At 30.7% G+C, this 22,993-nt stretch overlaps 1 protein-coding gene across 1 annotated transcript in view; it reads left to right on the top strand.

Moving 5' to 3' along the window:
- LOC135929064 (uncharacterized) overlaps positions 1 to 22,993 on the top strand; it is a 38,664-nt gene that overhangs the window by 11,962 nt on the left and 3,709 nt on the right. The window contains exons 3-11 of the mRNA XM_065465552.1: positions 11,000 to 11,108; positions 12,949 to 13,059; positions 13,355 to 13,486; positions 13,799 to 13,955; positions 18,736 to 18,909; positions 19,336 to 20,313; positions 20,942 to 21,192; positions 21,549 to 21,687; positions 21,765 to 21,801. Of these exons, the coding sequence (XP_065321624.1) occupies positions 11,000 to 11,108; positions 12,949 to 13,059; positions 13,355 to 13,486; positions 13,799 to 13,955; positions 18,736 to 18,909; positions 19,336 to 20,313; positions 20,942 to 21,192; positions 21,549 to 21,687; positions 21,765 to 21,801 (2,088 nt within the window). The remainder of the gene's footprint in view (positions 1 to 10,999; positions 11,109 to 12,948; positions 13,060 to 13,354; positions 13,487 to 13,798; positions 13,956 to 18,735; positions 18,910 to 19,335; positions 20,314 to 20,941; positions 21,193 to 21,548; positions 21,688 to 21,764; positions 21,802 to 22,993) is intronic.

The following is a 22,993-nucleotide window of genomic DNA, read 5'->3' on the forward strand; positions in this document are numbered from 1 at the left end:
TTTTTTTTCCCCTTTTCGTTTATTTTTGGTCTAAAAATTATTCGGTTTTAGGAATTAATCTTTTTTTAAATTTAACTTCATGGGTAATTGTCAATCCAGGGGTATGGGGATGGGGCAGAATGGGTTGGGGCGAGACAAACTTAAAAAATGATCTATAATAATAATAAGCAATTTTATAATTTATACACTAATAAATAGATTTTAAGGGTTTATAATGGATCAAGGCATATAATAAGGGTCCAGGGTTATGAAATATAATTCTATTTGAAAAAAAAATTATTCACTCAAAATCTTCTATTTTTCAACAAACTCATAATAAACTCTAAGAAAATAAATAATAATGACATAGTCGAATTTATTATATTATATTGCAATAAAATATATATATTTTTAAAAATTTTTAATGATATACAAACGGGTTGTGTAAATAAATAGAAGAAACATTTTTGTAATAATATAATCGAAAAATTGGTATAGTATAGATTTACTAATAAATATATTTTTATTTTTAGTTATTTTAAGCTGAAATAATTTTGTATATAATGATCTTATGGGTTTGATTTGATTGAAACTAGGGCTCACAGAATTAACTATGATGGTTTCATTATCCATAATGATTATCTAAGGGTTTCTTGGCCCAGCCTTAGGAAAAACTACTTCTCACTAATAATATTTTTATTAAAGACAATATTCCGACTCCAATTTCAGTACCTATAGAAATCTCATATAATTATGACTTATCCAAGGATTCATTTGATTGAAATAACTTTTAAGTTTTAAGTTAGCAAAGAAACCTCCACTATTAAATATTGCTCTAATATTGGCAAGTCATCTGAGATAATGGGTTATCTGGAAAATTTAATTCTCCCACCTCAATTTCGCCGAACTTTCTTAATTTTCCCATTTTTTTAGTTACTAAAGCTGACAAAGGTTTGCTTCATAATTCATTTGCACCACACTAAGGAGAGGATCAAAAACGCTTTTAAAATAGTTTTACCCTAGTTTGAGAATACTTTTTTTAATTATTCCCTACTGATGAGCAATTTAAAAAATTTAAACTTATCCCCAAAATGATCAATCTTGGAGATGTAATAGAGGCCCTGAAACTGGCCACATCTAACAAAATATCCCTTCCTATACCTTATATAACAAGAACCTCAGGTCTCCCTTTGGACGAATATTTCCCAAGGTTCCCGCATCCACTTCTCCCCTTTCCTTTATTATTACAATAAAACAGTTGAAGGTTTAGTGAGGAACTCCACCTACCCTTAATAATTCTACTTGCGCACTTTTGTAAACAATCGAACCCTATTTTGTAATAAAATAATTAGTGTGAAAACCTTCTGGTTGAGAGAGCTCCCATTTTCTTTGGGGGACGGCTCATCGCATTATCGAAGCGAGATAGTGGTGAGGTCTGTAGCTGTTGGTTCCCCTTCTTCTGTAGGTAAACAGTAAAGTTGGGGTCAGGGTGGGGGGAGGTAGTGAATTTAACTCGGATTTATATCGAAAATCCTCCTCCAAATTTAGTATGCTTCTATTTCTATAGACCTCTCTTTACCTCAAAATTCTTTAAAAGATTTCCTGACTATTACAATTATATAAATTCTTGCTTTGGTCAGATCCTTCTAAGTTTTTTTTAGGCTATGAATTCGGAGGAGAACAGTCAATAAGGTGATATCCATTAGGTTCCCATAATCTTTTACCTAGATATTCATGAAATTTATTCTAATATTTGGTCTAGACTTGATTTGGACCTCAACTTTTAGTACCTGGAGACAAAGGAACTTTATCCGATCCACGTGCTAATGTGTTTGGAAGCTATAGATTTCATAGGAAAAGATTTAAAAGCTATAGGTCTTATAATGAATATGGACAAAACATGAATTTTTAAAAGGATTCCCTAACAACATAATTTCAATAGGTTTTAAAGTTATTGATCGGGAATTGATCTCACTATTCCAATATTAACTAGCCTAAGGAAAGCAACATTAATTGTATTTGATAAAGAAATTGCTATAGCTTCCAAAATTTTACATATTGTTTAGGTTCTCATCTTTCTTTTTTAAACCTTTCCTTCCTTTCCTCTCTGGATGTTAACATTCAAAACTTCCTAATAGTTATCCTTAATATTCACTTCTACGAGTTTATTGGGCCGTAGCCAAACTTACAACTAAAACAAAGAGGCTTGAGATTTCTCCCTCCCGTTTTGGTATCTTTGCTAGCCTGCCATCCTATGAGGTTGGGAAATATGGATTTCAGGATTTTTATCTGCAATATTTGTCTCCCGTCTTCAATACGAAATGCTAGGCGATTATTTGTAAGCTGGTGTAAGGATTAGATAGTCCATTTGAAATGGCTATGATCTATAGAGGAAAAATATGTATGCTTTCCATCTCTTACCTCCACGACTCAATGTGACTTTATTTAATCCTCTACTGGTTTAACTTTAAAAAATTGGTTGGTAATGAACCTCTTCATTGAAGACATTGTCATTCCCAAATATTTGGGGGAAAACTCGGGCCATGAATGACTATAAACTGTTTCAAACGCCAATCTTAGGCTAATGATATGAGATAAAGAGCTGAGGGGGATAAGAGAAGATTAGGCCGCGACATAGCCTCATAAAAGTATAGGGCATGGGAAAGAGTTCAGCTCTATAAGGTAGAAGTGGCCCTAGATTGTCTCTTTTCTAAAGGAAGGTTCAGTCTTCACAAATCAATTTGTGAAAATCTCGAAGGTTTGTCTAACTATCCAAACCTTCCTAAACCCGTTCACTTATCGCTGTCTGTTCCTGACTTCTTGGTTTAGAAGAAGAGCTATCATTTACGATTTCAACGGTTCTCAAGTTCTCCTCTAACCAAAAATATTATCCCGATTATGACAGCTGAGGTTGAAAATCAGGGCCATCTTTCAGATTTTTATTTCACTTTATTCCTTAGGTTCCCTAGGCTCAAAAATTTTTAAGATTTTAGATAAAAAAAATCATTGGGGATCGTATTCAATGATAGACTTCTTGTCCTTTATATTATATTATTTTTTTTTACAGGAATAGAGCAAATATAATTTTTTTTAAAATAAATCATTTTTTTAGAAGGGCAGGAAATTCGAATAAAGAGTCATATTCCGTTCTCTCCCCCCCCCCCCTTTTTATAATTCATTGTCTGTGTCTAGCTCACTCTTCTCTTCTCTTCTCTTCTCTTCTCTTCTCTTCTCTTCTCTTCTCTTCAATTTCAATTTATTTTACGATTTCGCCAGAAATATATGAATTATAAAATGATTATATTAATAATTAATTATTATACATTATAAATTTAATTTAAAAAAAAAAATTGTAGTTAGTAAAGTTAAATGCTTGAATTTAGTTCCTTGGCTAAGCCCGACTGAGCTAAAAAAGTTGGTCAAATGAAGTGACTTGGAATCATATATATATATATTTTTTTTTTTACTCCACCAACCAAATTTAGATAAATTTATCCGAAATATGATTTAACTGAAGGGGTATTTAGGCTTAGGTTCTCCATGTTTGGCAATTCGATTAATTTAACAAAAATATGCAATTCATATCTAATTGATTTTATATTAATCAGCAATGAATAAATTAGAATTTATCATTATTAAAAAAAAATATTCTATGGGTCCTTTAGTAAACGATCAGTGTTGTTAAAACGGCTCATCAAAAACGGTTAACTCAATATTTTATCCAGAAAAATATTACCCAAGCCTGGATATTTTTCCTATAGGTGGCACAACGATTTCGCCATCAATTAGCCTGAATACCGAGGGTTAGGGCGATATTTTTCTTTCTAGAAAATATTGAGTTAGCCATTTTTGAACAATTGGCTCAAATCGAGTCGTTTAATAACATTAGAAAAGATAGGCCGTATGAAAAAATTTGGTTGATGATTTTATTACAGATGTTCTAAATAATATGACTCTTGAAGAAAAAAAACCATTATTTAATGGGTTTCAAATATAATAGAAGCATTTCAGATTTTAAATATATCATGATCAAATAAGAAAGAAAGAAAGAAAGAAAGAAAGAAAGAAAGAAAGAAAGAAAGAAAGAAAGAAAGAAAGAAAGAAAGAAAGAAAGAAAGAAAGAAGAGAAAGAGAAGAAAGAAGAGGATAAAGATAAAATTATAATAAACCGAAGTCCTGTTCAGTTTGACTGATCGACCAAATAAGTAGCTATTTAATTTCTAAACATGATTCTGAAAGCAGCCGACAATCTTTTAGGGGAAAATTTACTCGGTTTCGGATCTAGACAGGCTTGGCTGACCTTTGTCTATGACGCAAAAACAAATATAACATCCTATTCTTCCACCTCATCAATGACCTATTTTTTGAGCTTGATCAGCACTGACCTAATGAAAAAAATATGGTATATAATAAAATACCTTTCGCATCATGAGAACCCGAACAAGGGGTTAAGCAGAAATGTAATATGATTCATCATTAGAATCGATTAATATGACAATCAAGAGGATAATAAATTTGCATGAATGCCAAAAATATTCGTAAAAATATATATATATATAACAAATATAAATTTATTACAAATCATATTCATTATTAATAATCTTTCTATCAATATAAGTCAGCACAAAATTTATATACGAAAAAAATAAATAAATTCCGAATTAAATAATATCAGAGGCCTGCAGACCCGACCCTAAACCCGGCGCGGGTATACGGACCGCGCTGTATTTTAATTTTTTTTTAAATATACCCAGGCCTGGCCGGGCCGGCTAACGGTTTTAAAATCAAATATTTGCAATGGCCATTATTAGTTACAAAAACCAAAAATAAATATAATATATTTTTAAAAAAATCCAGGCCGGGCCTGAAAATATATTTTTAATAAAAGCCGGGCTGGGCCCTGGCCGAAAAATATTTTGAAAAGAAAATCCTGGCCAGGCCGTGCAAGTGGTACCTCTGCAGGCCTCTGAAGAATATAAAGGTCAAATATAGTGTAAAATGATAAGAATAAGGAAGAAATAGTGAATCTAGCGATGATCTATGGAGAGAAGACTGCCATTGAAACTTTGAGACAGCTATAGCCAGTCTCTGTCTAAGAAAGAAGCCTTCTTGCAGATTGCCAGTATGCTTGCGGATGTGAGATCCTAAATTCTTAAAGAAGGATAATGCAAGCTTGCGAAAGGAGGTTAAGTTAGTGGATATTATTGGGAAAGATGCGATCTTATGATATTTCCAAATATTTGGAAATTATAAAAATTTATTATATTTTTTTTTTGTTAACCTTTACAATCGATCATTATTCATATCAATTTTGTATGGTTTTTTTGTAGAAAATTATATTACAATATTTTTAAAGCTTATATATATAAAGATCTCTTCTTCTTTTTTTTGTATATAATAATATAATAACTAGTCTTATAATTTAAAAAAAATTTTTTTTATCGAATCGATTTTTAAAAGTATTTATTACCAAAAAAGAGATTATAGATAATATAATATATATACTCATTTGGAATTATGCCTAGATGTTTACGGCACTCAATATTTTAGCCAAAGAAATATTGTCTAAGGCTCCAGATTTTTGCTAATAGATGTCTAGACCCTTGTGCCATCTATGAGCAGAATCTTCAGGCTTGAGTTATATTTTTCTGGATAAAAAATGAGTTGCCGTTTAACAATACTATGGTGGCCTATCGATCCCCATATGAAAATAATCAAAATTTCTACTATTTTTTCTTACTTTCATTCAAATTTTTTTTGTTGTTTATGCGGTCATGATCTATTCTAGTTTTAAAAAGAGTATCATTTTTAGTTACCTTCCGGTTTTTTGATATCTTTTGGAAACGTTCCTGAGGAATATCTCTAAAGCCCTAGATGTATATTAATTAATTTATTAATAGTATGATTTTATTTTAACTTATTATATACATCGAAACAGACTCTTATAGTGCGCACAAATTGAGAGTTTCTAACACTGCGTAGCGCAAATAATGCATTTCAAATGGCCTCGCGCAAATTGGTAAAATTACCGTTTAGCGTTAGCAACCATTTAAAAAAACGCAAATAGGTTTACTTTTTCATTACTTTTTCGCGTTTGTGTAATATTATATAAAATGTAATATAAATAACTTACTTATAATCCTAAAAAGGGATATTTAGAAATTAAATAAACAAGAACGCAGACGATAATATAATTTTCAAAGACAAATCCTTTTTTTATTTAGAACTTATTTAAAATTATGAATCGACGATATTAATAAAAAGGCTACTTTAATTTAAACAAGGGATGTGTTACGTTTTTTTTTTAAATTAAAAAATTACGGCAAAACGTAAACGCTCAATTTGTGTGCACTATTAGTCAGCGAGAAGGGAAAGAGGTGGCAGATAAATCCTCCTTTTCTTTAAAAAAAAAACCTTCGCCATTAAACAGTTAGATTATATGGAGTTAGAGAAATCTTTTATAAGGACTCTTAGTGAAATGGCAGAATGTTCTTAAAAAAGAAATTTCCTCTGGACTTAAGGACTGTTAGTGTAAATGGCAGAATGTACTTAAAGAAATATATTTCCTCTGGACGTAAGGACTGTTAGTGTAAATGGCAGAATGTACTTAAAGAAAGACATTTCCTCTGGACTTAAGGACTCTTAGTGAAATGGCAGAATGTTCTTACAGAAAGACAGTTCCTCTGGACTTGATAAAATTCATTTTTTTTTGTTGCATTACACTGTATAAACAAATTATTTATTGATGACTGGTATTTTATGCAATTTTTTTTTAAACAAAAAATGTATAGTTTAGTTTGCACCAAATAATATTATCGTATTAGATCTTGAAAATCAAAGCAAATTGTGGATGAAAAAATTTTGTAAATTATATAATTATTGAGTTCAAGATATAGCTTTATGAATTTTATAATGGCATACCTCAACTGGCGCCAAAATAATCCAATCCCATTGATCAAATATTAATGTAGGATCAGCAGAAGGAATATTACAGGAAGAAATCAATTTTCCATCTTTTCTGATAATTTTCTTATTTCAATTAAACTGAAAGAGTCTTGGATTCATCAAAGAAGTCCTTTTATAAATCTAAGTAATATAATATACAAACTATTATGTATTTTGACAATTATATATATACTCATTATTACAATTGCACGAAATGAAAGAATTTTTTTTTCTTTCTTTAGAAGAATTAAAACTTATCTAGAAAGTACTACCTCAGAAAATAGATTGAAGAAGTTGGCTCTTTTCGAAATATATATATATGTATGTCATTTCACACCAAATCAAATAACTAATGATATCAAATCGCAATGAAGATTGTATAAATTTTTTCGCCAACAATCATCCTGTTTAGATGGGAAATGCAATGCACTTATAATAATATTTTTTATGCAGTAATCTATATTTTTATTAAAAATTTTAAAATATAAGGACATTTTATTTTAAAAATAATCAATACATATTTTATAAATATATACTTCTTTTATATTTTTTTGTAGAAATTTTTTTTTTCGAATTTATTTATATAGTGCTTTCATTTTGGATAAAAGTTTTATTTTTTACCTTATAAAAGGAGTTTTTAGCTTAAAACTATTTTCAGTGTAGGGGTTAGTGTTGTTCTTGTTGTAAATTAATATAATAAAAGCAAAAAATTAAAAAGATTTAACCATATGTTTTTTTTTATTTTTACATAATACTCAAAAAATAAATGACGATCAAATATATGACAAAACGGATTTAAAAAATGCATTAAAATATAAAAACGTTTTTTCTTTATATATTCCGATTTTCTATATTCCTTTAAAATATATTTAAATATGAATTATATTTTTATAAATTTACCTTAATCCAATGGTTGTCCTCGATAGCCACTCTCTAAATATTGATGCATCTTATTATAATAACTTGGAAAGTCATAAGGAAGGAATAGTAAACTCATTCAGAATTGATGCTACATTATGAACGATTTCGTTTCTTGTATTTGGTCGGGGATTGATTGCCCTATTTTTAATACCCCAAAGAAATTTTCTTTTGGATTTAGTTGCGGCGAATAGGGTGGCAAATATTGTATTCGCTCTTTAAAACTATAAATGAGGTGGCTTTTATGGATCGATGCATTGTCCATAACAATAACTGCATCACTTGATATGATATTAATTAGTTCTATCATATATTCTAGAAATAGTAGGCTATTATAAGCTCCCTCGATGATGCGATAAAGTATCACACCTTCGATTCCCATAGTACATAATATACTTAAATTTTTACCCTTAGATGGTGGGACTTTAGCAGTTGGCGTAACATTGTATGTTGCCCAGGCGTAAACAGGTACAATATGTGAATGTATGCCTGTCTCGTCTAAGAAAAATATTTTTTCTCTGGAAATATTCAATATTTTTATACAATAAATTTGTCGTATATTGACTGTGCCCGATGTGTTCCTCCTATCATCAGGTTCCTTTCCTGCACGTTTTTTGGACCATCCTATTTTTTTTAATACATTTCCTTATAGTTCCTTCATTTCTAAGAAATCCTGGAGGTAAATTTTCTACAATACCTTTAATAGTTAATGTATTGATCGCCATTAAAAGTTCCATAATTTTTCTTTCTATATTGAATGTGTCTTTTTTTTTCCTGCCTCGCTTTCCAATCACATAATCTTTCAAAGGGTATCCGATGATTTCGGGAAATGTCGCGTCTTAATTTATTAATAGTCGATAAAGACATATCTAAATACTTAGCGATATCTTTCATTTTAATTTGCTCCTTCTCAGGTACAGATAATAATTTTTTTTGCTATATCTATTTTTTCATTATTCCAGTTTTTATATTTCCTTCTTGGAATTGCCGAGATTAAATTTGCTAGATCAATAACAGAATCACCACTTAAAGAGGGAGAATTGAAAATATGGAAATTATTTGTAGCAGATATATTAGGTATTGAATTAGAATACACAGGATCAGGATTCGATGTAAATGAATTTGTATTATTTGTGTTACTATATAAAATTTGTCGTATATTAAACATTTGAAAAAAATATTAAACTGTATTTTAAATAAAAATTAAAGTATATAAAAATCGTATATGCAAAAAAAATACAATAAATTTTACCATATGTATTTTTGTAGTGCTTTCTTTCTTTCTTTCTTTCTTTCTTTCTTTCTTTCTTTCTTTCTTTCTTTCTTTCTTTTTGTTATACATATATTAATGAACCGTCATTTATTTTTGAGTATTACGTAAAAATAAAGTCACATATTGTTTACATTCTTTTAACTTCTTGTTAGTTATTATAATAACTTACCCAAAATATTGCCTAAGAGTTGAGATTTAGCCAATAGATGTTCAATCCTGTTTGCCATCTGTGAGCAAAATCTTTAGGCTTGCATATTAATTTTCTGGATAAAATATTGAGTTAACAACACTTGTAGGGGTTATGCCAGTTATATACATTTAAATATTTTTTATAACACCATTTTTGGGAATAAATTTATATTTTAATAATTTTTACTGATTATTTATGTTTTTAAAAAATTCCTAATAAATTTTTAAGAAATCTTATAGATTTTTCACTTTTTTTTAAAATAAAAATAACATTTTTTAAAAAAATTGCCTTGCCTTACATCGTAATAATTACGAATATTTAATACATTATCTAAAAACTTAAGGAAATATACTTTAAATTTTTCGAAGTAATATTTCGAACAAAAATCGATTTTTTTGCATGAAAATTACAAAAAAATTTACTTATAAAAAATTTGTACCAACTTTTAATTTCAAAAAATTTTACAAACTGATATATTGCTTTTGAAGTTAGGTGCCAGCTCGAGAATGGAAAATGTATAATTGTTTGCGAGAAGTGGCCAGTGCCATAATTATTTGTGTAAGATTAAATTCAAATGGTCCATTTCTAAAAGTTGATAAAATATATAATTTTTTCTATAACGTTATGCCAAAAAACTAAACCGATCGAAAAATAAATATTATGTAAAAATTTCGGAGAAAAATTTTTTTTAAAAATGAAATGTTTGATCATAAAATTAATTGGTCATCCTAATTTATATAGTTATAATTATGTAAAAATGTGTTTTCTCCTTGTCCGGCTTCAGTTCAGGTTCGGTTTAAGGTTAAAAAAAATTGGTAAGTTCGGTTAGGGATCGGTTCAGTATTTTTGAACCGGGGTTTGGGTTGGGTTCGAACCCCTAATTTTTTCTTGAAAAACAGAAATGATAGTAATTGCACACCTCACATTTGCTAGAAACTTCGATTTGGTAAAATGGAAATCATGATTTCTAGCCTCCAAAAAAATTTTTTAAATCACACCCTCTGAGATCTTTTCGAAATATGGCAGAAAAATTTGAACCTATTTTAAACATAAATTAGAAGCGTAGGTAATATTTTTGTTCGGCTAATTTCTTCCCATCCCATCTCTTCCCTTCGTTAGGTATGATAGAGTTCTTTCCCTTTTCTCTCCACGATAACTATAATATACATTTTTTATTTTTTTTACTATGCTCAAAGATTTCATTTTAAAAATCTTAAAAATAGTAAATTTAATTTTATCGTCATACTCGGGCTCTAAGCCAGACAGTATACCTTTATAACCCCCCCCCCCCCCCACTATTTTAGTTTTTTTTAAAATAATATTTAATACATTTATATTTTTCTTCCCATAATATAAATTTAATATTGAAACCACCTTCATTATAAATCATCATTGAAAAATATATAATTAGTAAACAATTACGAAAAAATAATAATAATCATAATAACAAAAGGACACTAATTGAAGAATAAGCGAAAGCAGAAATTATTCAAAACCTCCTTCATCTAATCATCGGGAGAGATCGAATCAATAAAACAAACATAATTAGCCTTAAGAATGGCTATTGCGATCCTCTTTTAGGTAAAAACCTTCGCGAGGCTCCCCAGAATTTTTTTTAATATATATTTTTTAAAAACGTTTTGAATATTATTAAAATTTGCGAGATAATATAATTTTTTAAAATTTATTTATAGATGTCAACGGAAATATCCAAGGTATCAACTGGGGTCTTCCTAAAACATTATTCCTAATGTACAAATGGTACATAACATCGGAGGATCTAATGGACATTTTCGCCAACCTATATCCTTTTTTGCCCCCCCCCCTTTATTTTAATACAATAATTTTGAATAACATTTAGACAGAGTTCCCAAAAGTGATTTATGCAAAGAAGAGGTAGCATAAAACATATGCTTATCCACTTAACTTGCACACGTGCCCTATTACATTAATATTAATATTTGTTACTTTATACTTATATTTAATAGGCAGCATGTTTAAGTTCTCGTTAATAAATAAAAGAGATTGTACACAGTGTAGGTTTCTAGGTACAATTATTTTAAGTGTTTTTTTTTTTGTGTATATTTTTAAAATCATTCAAAAAACTTTCGTTTTTATAAAATATAACGTTATGGAAATTATTAAATTCCTGTTTTAACAAAAATCAACATCTCTTGTGTGACAAAAAAAAATGGAAGTAGATATAATTTAACTCTTCCCCCATTTTGAATGTTATTGATAGTGAAAACCCATGCCTTGATAAAAAGGAAATATTGTTGTAAATTTTATGATATATATTGTCACAATTGAAAGTTGTCATATTGAGAAAAGTTGGAACCTAAAAAAAATAAAAATCTAATTAAATAACTAAAATCTGCTACTGAAATCTTTATTCAATAAATAACTATATTCAAATACAAAAGTTAAAAAACATAATCAAAATAAAAGAAAATTAAAATACTAATTCCTTTTCGCATCAATTTCTCCATTATATATCCTTTTTCTTTAAATAACATTTACATAGTCTCAATTTGCTTCGAGATTGAGTAGATTTGAAAATATTTCAGCTTCGTAATTTTGTTTAAAAGTAATTTGTCTATCTTTCGTTTTTCTTAATCTAGTAAATTTGAATATTACCACAATTACAACATATATAAATTTTACGCGATTTATGAAAGCGAATCCTCCATTATTACAGACTCCACTTACATAGACGAGCCAACAATTGTATTTCTAAAGCTTTAATCCGAATTTCAAAGAATAGATACATAAAGAATTATAGTCATACTTAAAAAAATTGAAACGTTATCGTTTTGCTCTAAATTCCAAATAATGTATTCAAATCTTCCCATATTGATAAAAGTTTCATTTTTGCTCTTTTTGTTACCATGTCAGTAACAACTAAGCGTCTAATAGAAATGCGCACTAATTCTGTGTCCTGAACTCGTTTTATTCCCAAACAGGAATCTGTTTAACTATCTAGATATCCTCCTATAAAAAAAGATGGAGGTCATTTAGATTTTAGTAAACATTTGAAACAAAACAGAATAGGGCAAAATTCTGAATAGACTGAGTCTTTACAGAAATAAATTTCAAGAATAAGAAAGAGAACCAGAACAAACCCTAAACACTTTAACTTTTATTTAGCACTTATTAGAATTAGATATCATTATCGATGATCAGTTTTATGAACTTTTTTTAGCGACATTATTATTATTTATAAATCTCATATATAAAATATAAACATCTCTACGATGTTGTAGTTTTATAATATATATATATAATGATATATATGAAATCTCAATCAAAAGTGATCTTTGAAAGTTAGTTTTTGTTAGTGGATGATTATGGGAGAGAAATTATCACAGATGATTTGATACTTTTGTTCATATAATTATGATTGGAATATTAATATCATCCATGGGAAAAAAATTCATTTTTATAAAGTTTATACTATAACAGACGATATTCCAAAAATATGGTCAAATGAATGCATGTACATGAAGGGTTTAAGAGCGTTTTAAAAGATAATTTTTATTAATAAATAAAAAAATTTGAATATTATTTTCGAAGGGAGAAAATTATTCTCTGTTTAATTTTCTTTAACATATGATGTTGCCTCATTTTTTGGTAAAATATAAACGTATGAAGATCAGAAGCATTTCTGCAAATGTCAAGTCACATGTTCCCACGCCCGTGACAACAAGGGGTGCCACCTAAGTTTATTCAATTTCAGGCTATGCTACGCGTTAAGGTATAGTAGTGATCTTTAAGTTTATAAATAAATATAAAAAATTGTATATACATTATAAGAGTTATTGATTTAGGAATTGTTTTAATATTTTTTATAGACATACACGAACCAATCCATGTCCAAATTTAACCGATCTTGGGTCGGTCAAACTCTGCCGGTCGGCCGGATTTATGAACTTTTGACACGGAAAGGATCGAATCTAAACTTCTGGAAAAAAAATTTTTTTCCTAATATTTCGATATTTAATATAATATAATATATTTTTTTCAAAAATGTTTAAAAAAAAATAAAATAGATTTTGGATAATTAATCAATCACAGGATTTCGAATCGAACGCAAATTTGAAATATAAAATGGCTCAATTCAGAGAAAAGTTGTCGCAGGAATGGAACGAAGAAAGTCTCGGGCTGATAGATTTATACTTAATGTACGATAAAAATTTATAAATAATATATTTTGGGATGTGTAAAAGAAAGAAATTAAAAACACATTTAAAAAAAACAATGTTTTTTTTATTGTTAAAATAAAACGGGGTAAATAAAACATGCTTAAATATTATTTTTTAACAAAACATAATATTGGTAGATTTATATTTAAGGTAATTTGTACGTGATATTGAAAATATGCGAAATAAATTTTAAGAGATTTTATTTTCCACGAGGATCATACTATAATTTTATCAATAAGATATTTTTTGTATCTCAAAGTTATATGAAGAAAAAAATATTATTATTATTAGATCATCGAACTATTGGATGAGAAATAAATCTTTTAAGCCCTTATTCAGCGCCGCTGACACGTATCAAAAGGTCTCCCTAGCATTCAACGATATAGAACCGAAGGAATTCGCGAACCATTTTACTTATCTAGACTACAAAGAATGTCGGAAGATAACTGTAAAAAAACATTTTTCTTCCTTCTTTTTTTGCATATCACAAAGAAATATTAGTATAATCAGGCAATCCTTGTAGTGTGAGTCGATTTTCAAAAACGGCTAACTCAACATAATAGCCAGGAGAGATGTTGTCTAATCCTCAAGATTTCGATAATATATGTCTAAACCTTTGTTCCTTCTATGAGCAAAATCTTTAGGATTGTGTAATATTTTAGCTGGATGAAATATTGATTTAGGCATCAAAACGAGCCGTATAACAACACTGAATCCTTGTAATATTTTAGTATAATTCTAGTAAATATAAATTAAAAAAAATAATTTATAAGTTTTATAAACCTTTAAATTTTTTTTTTTTTTTCAAAATATATTATTTAATTTTATTATTTTTTGATTAAAATTACAGAGGATTAAAAAATATATATTAAAATGGATATATTAAAAATTAAATATAAAAAAAAGAAATATATAATATATATATAATCTATGAAGACATTAAAAAAGACTATTAAAAAAAATATATAGATTTTTAAAAAAAGGAGGGGGGGGGGGTATATATCATCCAAGAGAAGAGTGAATACTTAAAAAATTAGACCGGCAAATTTCCAGGGAAATCTGCTGGCGAAGGTAAAATCCTACAATGGGGTCCCCTGAGATCTGTCTTTTAATGAAATTGAGGGCCTCGTTTCCAAACATGCCTAGGGTATTGGTAACGATAGGAATGAACATAGTGTTGGCGAGGCAAGCGTATTTATTTTTTTTAAGGATTTCTGCCTTTTCGATAGCAGAAAATGAGAGGTTAGACTTGGCAGCAAAATCAACGCAAGTGTAATCCCATGTTAGCGGAAGACCATTAGACCAGGGTATGAGAGAAATACCATCCGGGCGTATGGCGTATTCGTTTGAAAGACCCACTGGTTCGAGGGTAGATGGGATATTAACTTTTTTGAGGGCGGCTAGTAAAATGTTATTGACAGATTTATGACGAGGTTGTCGTCCACGGGAGAACTTGCAGTGCAAGGGATGGTAAGCCTTCGATTCAATGGGCTGACCACAATCGATGCAGATGGAGGGAACTACGACATTACAGCCGAGGCGGAGGGCTATAGATATACGTAGCTGTTCGCCAGTCATGAGGAGACCAAGATTGGCGCTGGGGATGGCTTCCAACCATTCGTAGCCAGAGTTTGCATTTAGTACCAAATTATTGGGATTTTCTTCAAAGGGCCTGTTCGAAATAAGATATTCAACGGAACGGGCGATCAGAGGAGCATCCCAGTCTTTTTGGGTACTGGAAGCGGGACGGCTAAGGGTGGGAGAGCAGTTGTTGTCCCAAAAGGTGAGGGGCTGTGAGAGGTCAGTATCTGAAGGAGTAGATCCATTGTCGATAATAGATTGAGCAGCAAGACGAGATGAGATAAAGGCTGAGAGGGAAAGTTGTAAGGGGGATCGGATACCAATACCACCAGACTTGCATGGAAGAGTGACCTGGAGCCAAGATGAATTGAGAGAATTTAAGGTTTAATATGTTTTCTAGGAGATCCTTAATTTGGGTTTCGTGGGAAACTAGCAAATGGCTGCATTTGAAGATCGGTGAGGATCTCAGGGCATAGAGGATTTTGGGTATATTAAAATAGTTTTTGATTAAAAAAAAGGATTGATGAGCGGGTAGGTAATTAAAAAGTGAGTTTAAATTAGATAAATTGTCGAGGGATTTGTTTAAAAAAGTTTCGATTGCTTTTTTCACCCCCTATCGGTGATCCAAGATGTGTCATCTCTTCTCTGTTGATGGCGAGGAATGTGGTTTCTGAAGGGATGGATGTTGTAGGGTTTAAGAAGCAAATCTCACATTTGGGGAAGTTGAGAGATAGTCCTGTTATATAAGAGAGATTTTCGATGAGGGAATGGACATGACTGTGGAAAGGTTGCCTGAGACTATACCGTCATCGAGGTACCAGGAATTTAGAGTGAGGTTAGATATAGATTGAATATCTAGGATTATCTTGTGTATCCCGATGCAAAAAAGGGCTGGGCCTAAGGGGTCTCCTTGTTGGATTCCCTCCTGAGATTTTATTATGTTGTTATTGTACTTTAAAAAAGTAGGGCTAGAGTAACTGTTGAGAATGTATGTAGAATATTGAGGATATTTGTGGCAAAACAAGGGAACGAAATATTGACGTTTGATTGTATTGAAAGCATTTTTGAAATCAAGTTTTAAAACGACATTATCAGGAATATTATTTGAGAGGGTAATGCGAGCAAGATGGGCCAAAATTTCAGATCCTTCAAGTACACCAAACCCTAGCTGAAGTAGCGACAGGAATGAAGAAAGAGATTCCTTTATTCGTGAGGCAATGATCTTAGAGATAGTCCTTCTGAAGAACGACCCAACAGCAATTGGGCGGATACCTCCATCCTTTTTTTTGAGGGCTATAAGGCGGGCACCAAAGAGAATAGGAATGATAGGTGGTGGGAGGGGCCCATTAAGAATTAAATTTAATAACCTGGTAAGGTTCTGCAAGAGGGTTTTGCATGATATGTTAGGTTTTAAAATGTCTTGGATGAAAATAGCACGAATGCCATCAAGGCCTCCAGAAGATTCTCTTTTGAAAGATCTGACAGCTTTGATCGTCTCATCAGAGTTGATTTCAGGGGCTATATGATCGTTTTGGCTTGAGAAGGCAAATTCTGAATCACATGAAGGGTGTTTTAGAAGCAAGGCTTCTAGAGTGGACTCATTGTTTGGAGCTAAGAAATCTTCAGAGGTCATGACCCGAAGGGCTGAATTGATATTAAGGCTGTTTATTTTGTTTGAAACTATTTTAGCCTTATGGGCAATAGGGAGTGGATTGGATTGGTGGGTCTGAGGTGTAGGGGTTGGAATAGAGTCAGGGTTGAAAAGAGATATTGAAGTTTTAATGTGTTTAGTTAATTGGATATTTTTATTATCGGGAATTTTAAGGGTGGAATTAGTAAAACTTAGTAAGTTTTTCCAATTTGATAGGATTGCAGGATTGTTTACTGTTAATAGGATTAACTTGTTAAAGGATTCTGCAAAAGAATTGCGAGCACCACGTGGAATACGGGATATGGTGGAAACATTGGGTACTGATAAAAAAATCATTGGCCCATGATTGTAAGTTGGGAGTTTGCTGACTAGGGGGCAAGTTGGTAGCAATACTAGGCGGGGGATGGCTTGCTAAATTTAATAGGCTGAATGGAGGAGGATCTGTAGGTGTTATGGATGGTAACCCTGAACCTAGGCATCTAGAGTGTGGGGGGCCATGAACTTGAAATTTTCTAGCTTTGGTAATTTTAGTATATTTATGGCAAGAGGGGCATAAATTATGCATTTGGATTATAGTTGCCAAACTTATAATTGTTGTATTCTTGCTTCACATAGCTATTTAGGCATGTATTATCCATTAATTTTGGAATATATGTAGGAATAGTTATCAAAATTTTGCTTGACAAATATTAGGACAACAAGGACCACATGAACCATTTGTTTGTATTTTTGAGTTTCTATTATAAGAGTTGTATTGCAATGGAATGAGTTGTTACTTTGGTGACTGAACTTATGTAAATATATAACATTTGTTTTTACACTAATAAATTTTAAATGAAGGATTGGATAAAGTCATCAACAACTAAAACATTGGTATAGGGTTATTTACTGGATTGTTAGATTATATGGGTTTTGTTGTAGATGAGAGCAGAATAATCAATTATTTATTGTACCAGTGAGTGTTTATTTTTATTTCATTGAAAATGTTTTGTGAGAAGTTTCAATTGAGAGAAATCATGTTTTAAGCTCTGAAGATATTGATGTAGGTGGTGAAATTGTCTCAGAATTTTTCAAAATTTTGATTATTTTTTTCCAACTTTAAAAAATTATTTTAGCGAGTTTTTTAATTGTTTGTAAATTCGAAGGAAAAAAAAAATTCTGATTTTTCCGGAAATACATTCCAGCATGTATAAAATATCTTACCATATAAATTTTAGACCTGACAATTATAACAATTAGTGTTGTTAAACGGCTCGTTTTGAGTAGAATTTTTAAAAACGGCTGACTCAATATACTTCATCCAGAAAAATAATTATTCAAGCCTGAAGATTTTGCTAAATAGAAGGAACAAAGGTCTAGACATATATATATATCGAAATCTATTTTTCTGGCTAAAAGGATTGAGTTAGACATTTTAAAATCGGCTCAAAAGGTCGTTTCACACTATTTCTCAGTTGATCATCCTATCCATTTATTCTAGTATTCATTTGCTAGTAATGCATGAGTTTGTTAGTCAGTTGAATCATCGTTTGTTGATAGTAGTGTTATTAAACGGCTCGTCTCACTCAATACTTCATCCAGAAAAATAATTATTCAAGCCTGAAGATTTTGCTAAATAGAAGGAACAAAGGTCTAGAGATATATATATATCGAAATCTATTTTTCTGGCTAAAAGGATTGAGTTAGCCATTTTTAAAAATCGGCTCAAAACGAGTCGTTTAACAACACTAATAACCAGAGTTGTTAAAAGATACTTTTTAAATGGATCTAGATACAGATACATCGTCTAAAATAATATCTAGATACCGATATTTTAATCAAAAATCTATCTAGATACAGATACATATACCACATTTTTATATCTAGATACAGGATCTAGATACTCTAGATCCTTTAACAACTCTGCTAATAACAATTGTAAGACGTTGCGCATATTATTTAATTAACACATATTTTTATATGTCCGATCTTTTATATATATATATATATAATATAGTTCGAGGAATTCAAAAATTATGCAACAAACTCGGACGTGGAAAAATGCCCGAATTTGAGAAATTCTATCGCCTTATTCAACTCCCTGTCTCATTGGATTCAATGCATGATTTTAAACAAAACTAGCCCCGAGGATAGGGCTAAAATTATCACGAAATTTGTCCACGTGACTAAGGTTAAATAAATAAATGCAGATATATATATATAGGGGGCATCGGCAAAGGATTGGATGATTTGCAACCCTCTTACCTATCTTTCTTTCTTTCTTTCTTTCTTTCTTTCTTTCTTTCTTTCTTTCTTTCTTTCTTTCTTTCTTTCTTTCTTTCTTTCTTTCTTTCTTTCTTTCTTTCTTTCTTTTCTTTCTTTGACAAATGTTACATAAATTATGCATACACACCAGAAATGAAGGGTTTAAGTTACTATCCTGTATAGATAATATTATTATAAATACTGATTACATTAACATTATTTTTATTATGCTCTAAAAATATTGAGAATGTAGTTTGAAGCCCTCTCCGCTAGGATTATTATATTTTAAATATTTTGTATTGCGTTTCCACTTTACCCCTATAATTATATACATATTTTATAACATTTCCAGGAGCTACTAGAAATAAACAATTATAATACGCTGATGGCAATTGTGGGCGGATTGTTGCATAGTTCAATTGCAAGGTTGAGCAAAACGACCTCGTATTTGTCCGATGAAACGAAAGATGCGCTGAGAGACTTTTCCGATATGCTCTCATCCCAAGGCAATTTCCAAAATTATAGGCGCGAAATTAACAAAATTTTACTTCCGGAAAAAAACGATTTGCTAAGATTTGACAAGGAACCCTCTAGGTCAGGCGGCATAACTAATTCCGCTTTAAAGTTGTCGACAAGCGAATACGTGACAGGTGACAAAGTTTTAACTTATTCCAATTTTTTACAGCCATCATATGGTTTTGATTTAAACGATACGCTAACGAGTGAAGAAATCATCGTCGCGGATAAGATTCTCCCGCCGCTAATTTCAAAATGCGTTGCGGACCCTAGAATAGAGATATCAAGCGAGGATGTTAGCAAACACAAAGCCCTTTCAGCTCCAAAAATTTCGCTTTCGTCTAATAATTGCAAAAATAGTTTAAGAGAAGAGTCATTTAAGGAAGATGTCATAAGCGAAAATAAACAAAAATTGCCCCTCATAAGATTGACGGGAAATAAAAACTTTTGCTCATTCCCCGAAACGATTGATAGAAATAGTCATTTCAAGGATAGTTGTCAACCATCCTTGCCATTAAATGATAGGCACCTGACAGGGGCACCTTTCAGAATACCCATATTGGGAATTCATCTCAAAGATTTGATATCGATCAACGCGGCCCACCTAGATTATACGTATCCCGAGGGTGGCATGATTAACGTTCGTAAAATGTTCCAAATGTATCCGATTATGAATGAATTGACTGGACTTAAAAAGAATGATTTTCCGCTTCTAACCGATATCGATTTAATTAACACTCTTCGACTAACGCTAGATATGCATTTTAGCGAAGAAGATATATACGAACTTTCCTTGGCGAGAGAACCGCGCAATGTAAAATTTTTTTTAATATATTTATTTTTTTAGGTCAATAAGGGCTTGGCTCAAACCAATGACATATAATAATACCTAGACTGACGATGCATTCATTAAAAGTGTACATCAGATGAAAACAGCTGGGGACGCCATTTTGATTACCCATATCATTATTAAAATTTTTTAAACGAGAGGCCAATTTATTCCTATATCTGACGCAAAACTTTATTAAAGAATTGCCTGATCATCGAGATAATAAGGAAGCAATTTATCAATTTAATAGTAGTTTTTAACATGAGAATAATTACTATATGGGCTACCAAAATGGTGGGTCAGCTGATTTGCATTCAACGAGGCTTTAGGTATTATTATATGTCATTGGCTCAAACTAAGCGAAATTAACCAGATTTCATTCCTGTCATCACAAACATGAAATATATGTAAGGCTAAAAAAAAATACAATAAATTTACAGCTGTTTTCAAATATCCTAAAGATTAATTTGAGAACTGGCCTAATTCCAAGCCCATTTTTTTACTTCTATCTTCTTTGTTAGAAAGCTCCAACCTATTCAAGATGTTCTGAATTGTTTGTTAGACAGTTCCATCAAAAATAAATATATTGTTTATATAACAAAATTTTTTCAAGATGAACGAATCAAACGACGAAGATTCGAATGGCAAAATGATAGAGCAGCATCAAGTTTTCGCGGAATGGGCATCTGACATCAAGCCTGCTCCCGATTGGGATACATTAAACCTGCATATCAACGCGATGGTTGAGGCAGTGTTCAAAAACTACGATTTCGATAAAGATGGTTACATATCCCAAGCCGAATTCATATCCGTTACCGAAAATTTTCCGTTTATCGACTCTTTCGCTGTATTAGACATTGATAAGTTTTAAAATTTAAAAAAAACGCATTTTTTTTTAAAGATTTTTTAAAATTTATAATAATAAAATAACATTTCGTGTTAAGCGTTATGTAGAATAAAGGTGGCATGACTGGCCATGTTACCGTTTTTATAAAAGTGTCAATCAAATATAATATCGATGAGGAACCCAATCCATAATCTATAACATTGAAATTTGAATTAAAGCTTAAAATATTAATTATAGATGAGTTTAGGATGAAAGTTTTTTTTACCCCGGACTAATCAACACCTGGTATAAATGGTATGGTTATTGTAAATGAGGAAATCTGGGAAAAACAAGAATTTTTTATATGGATATATTATTTGTGTTATATATTAAGAGACGGAGTTATTAGCAAGGAAGAACTGAAAAAGTATTTTTACCGCGCCAACTGCCACGCATTTAAAAGTGGCTTCAAACACGAATTTCGCGAGACCACCTACTTCAAGTTAACATTTTGCGTCCACTGCACTGGATTGGTAAAAAAACTATAACATAAATTTTTTTTTTTTGAAATGTATATCTTTATTTTCTAAAAAAAAATACATATATAAAGCTATGGGGACTTATAAAACAAGGCTATCGGTGCAAAGGTTATTTTCAAATATTTGTCTGTATAGGGGGACCGGGTTCATTTGGTCAATATTGTTTTTTTCCTCTCGATTTTTAATAATAAAAATGATTCTTATAAGAATTGAATTTAAAAAAAAATAAACTATAAATTTATTTCCGCCTCATCAACTCGAACTCTTGATCTCTCATAAAATACGCGAGAAGGGATTGGTAGGGGGAGGGGTGGAGGGGATATTAACCAGTGGACCCCATACCCGGGGTAAAGTGGCAAATAAATCTGGGGTAAAATATCCACTTTTTTTAATAATCGGAAGTAAATATCTACTGATTACGCAGCTCCCAATTCTAGCGAATCACGTGGTAGTTTAGTTATTTATATCAAATGGTGAAAAAAAATTATTGTGGTGGTTACTTTTGTTACCCCCGGTGGCCATTGCTCTTCGGTCTCCCCCTACTTGATATGATTCATATATTATTTTATTAACCGTACAAAAAAAAATTAGCTTAATAACGAGAGTGTACTAACCCATAAGGTGTAGAGTATACCGATTTAAGTATAGTTATAGATATGTAAAATTACCAGAGTTGTTAAAAGATACTTTTTAAATGGATCTAGATACAGATACATCGTCTAAAATAATATCTAGATACAGATATTTTAACCAAAAATCTATCTAGATACAGATACCACATTTTTATATCTAGATACAGGATTCTAGATACAGGATCTAGATACTTGTTTCTAGATCCTTTAATAACTCTGAAAATTACTATTGACAATATAAGCAATGTCAAACAGCTTGATTTTTAGCCCAAAAAAAAATTGCACAAGCTTCGAAAGGTTCGTTAACAGATTTCCAAAACCATTCTACTATATACAAGCAAAATATTCCAGACTTGCAATATATTTTTGGGCCAAAATATAGGGTTAACCGTTTTTTTCTAAAACATTACCATGGTGGTTTCATTTAATATTGTATCAGTTCAAGTTCCCATATTAATCACATTGAATTTTGTATTCATTAAGAGTCAAGAGTGTAAAACTTTTTTGGGATTGTCATACTAAGGTCTTAACTTCTTGTAGATGATTTAATTTTAGCGGGAAAAGGGCTGCATACTACTGAGAAAGTTTGCCGACTAATCTAATCTAATCCTTTGGATCAAATTTTAAAATAAATATTAAAAAAAGCAAAATAATTCTCTATTATTTTT

This window comes from Gordionus sp. m RMFG-2023, chromosome 4 (assembly GCF_954871325.1).
Source record: "Gordionus sp. m RMFG-2023 chromosome 4, tfGorSpeb1-WG-v2, whole genome shotgun sequence".
Classification (NCBI taxonomy): domain Eukaryota; kingdom Metazoa; phylum Nematomorpha; class Gordioida; order Chordodea; family Parachordodidae; genus Gordionus; species Gordionus sp. m RMFG-2023.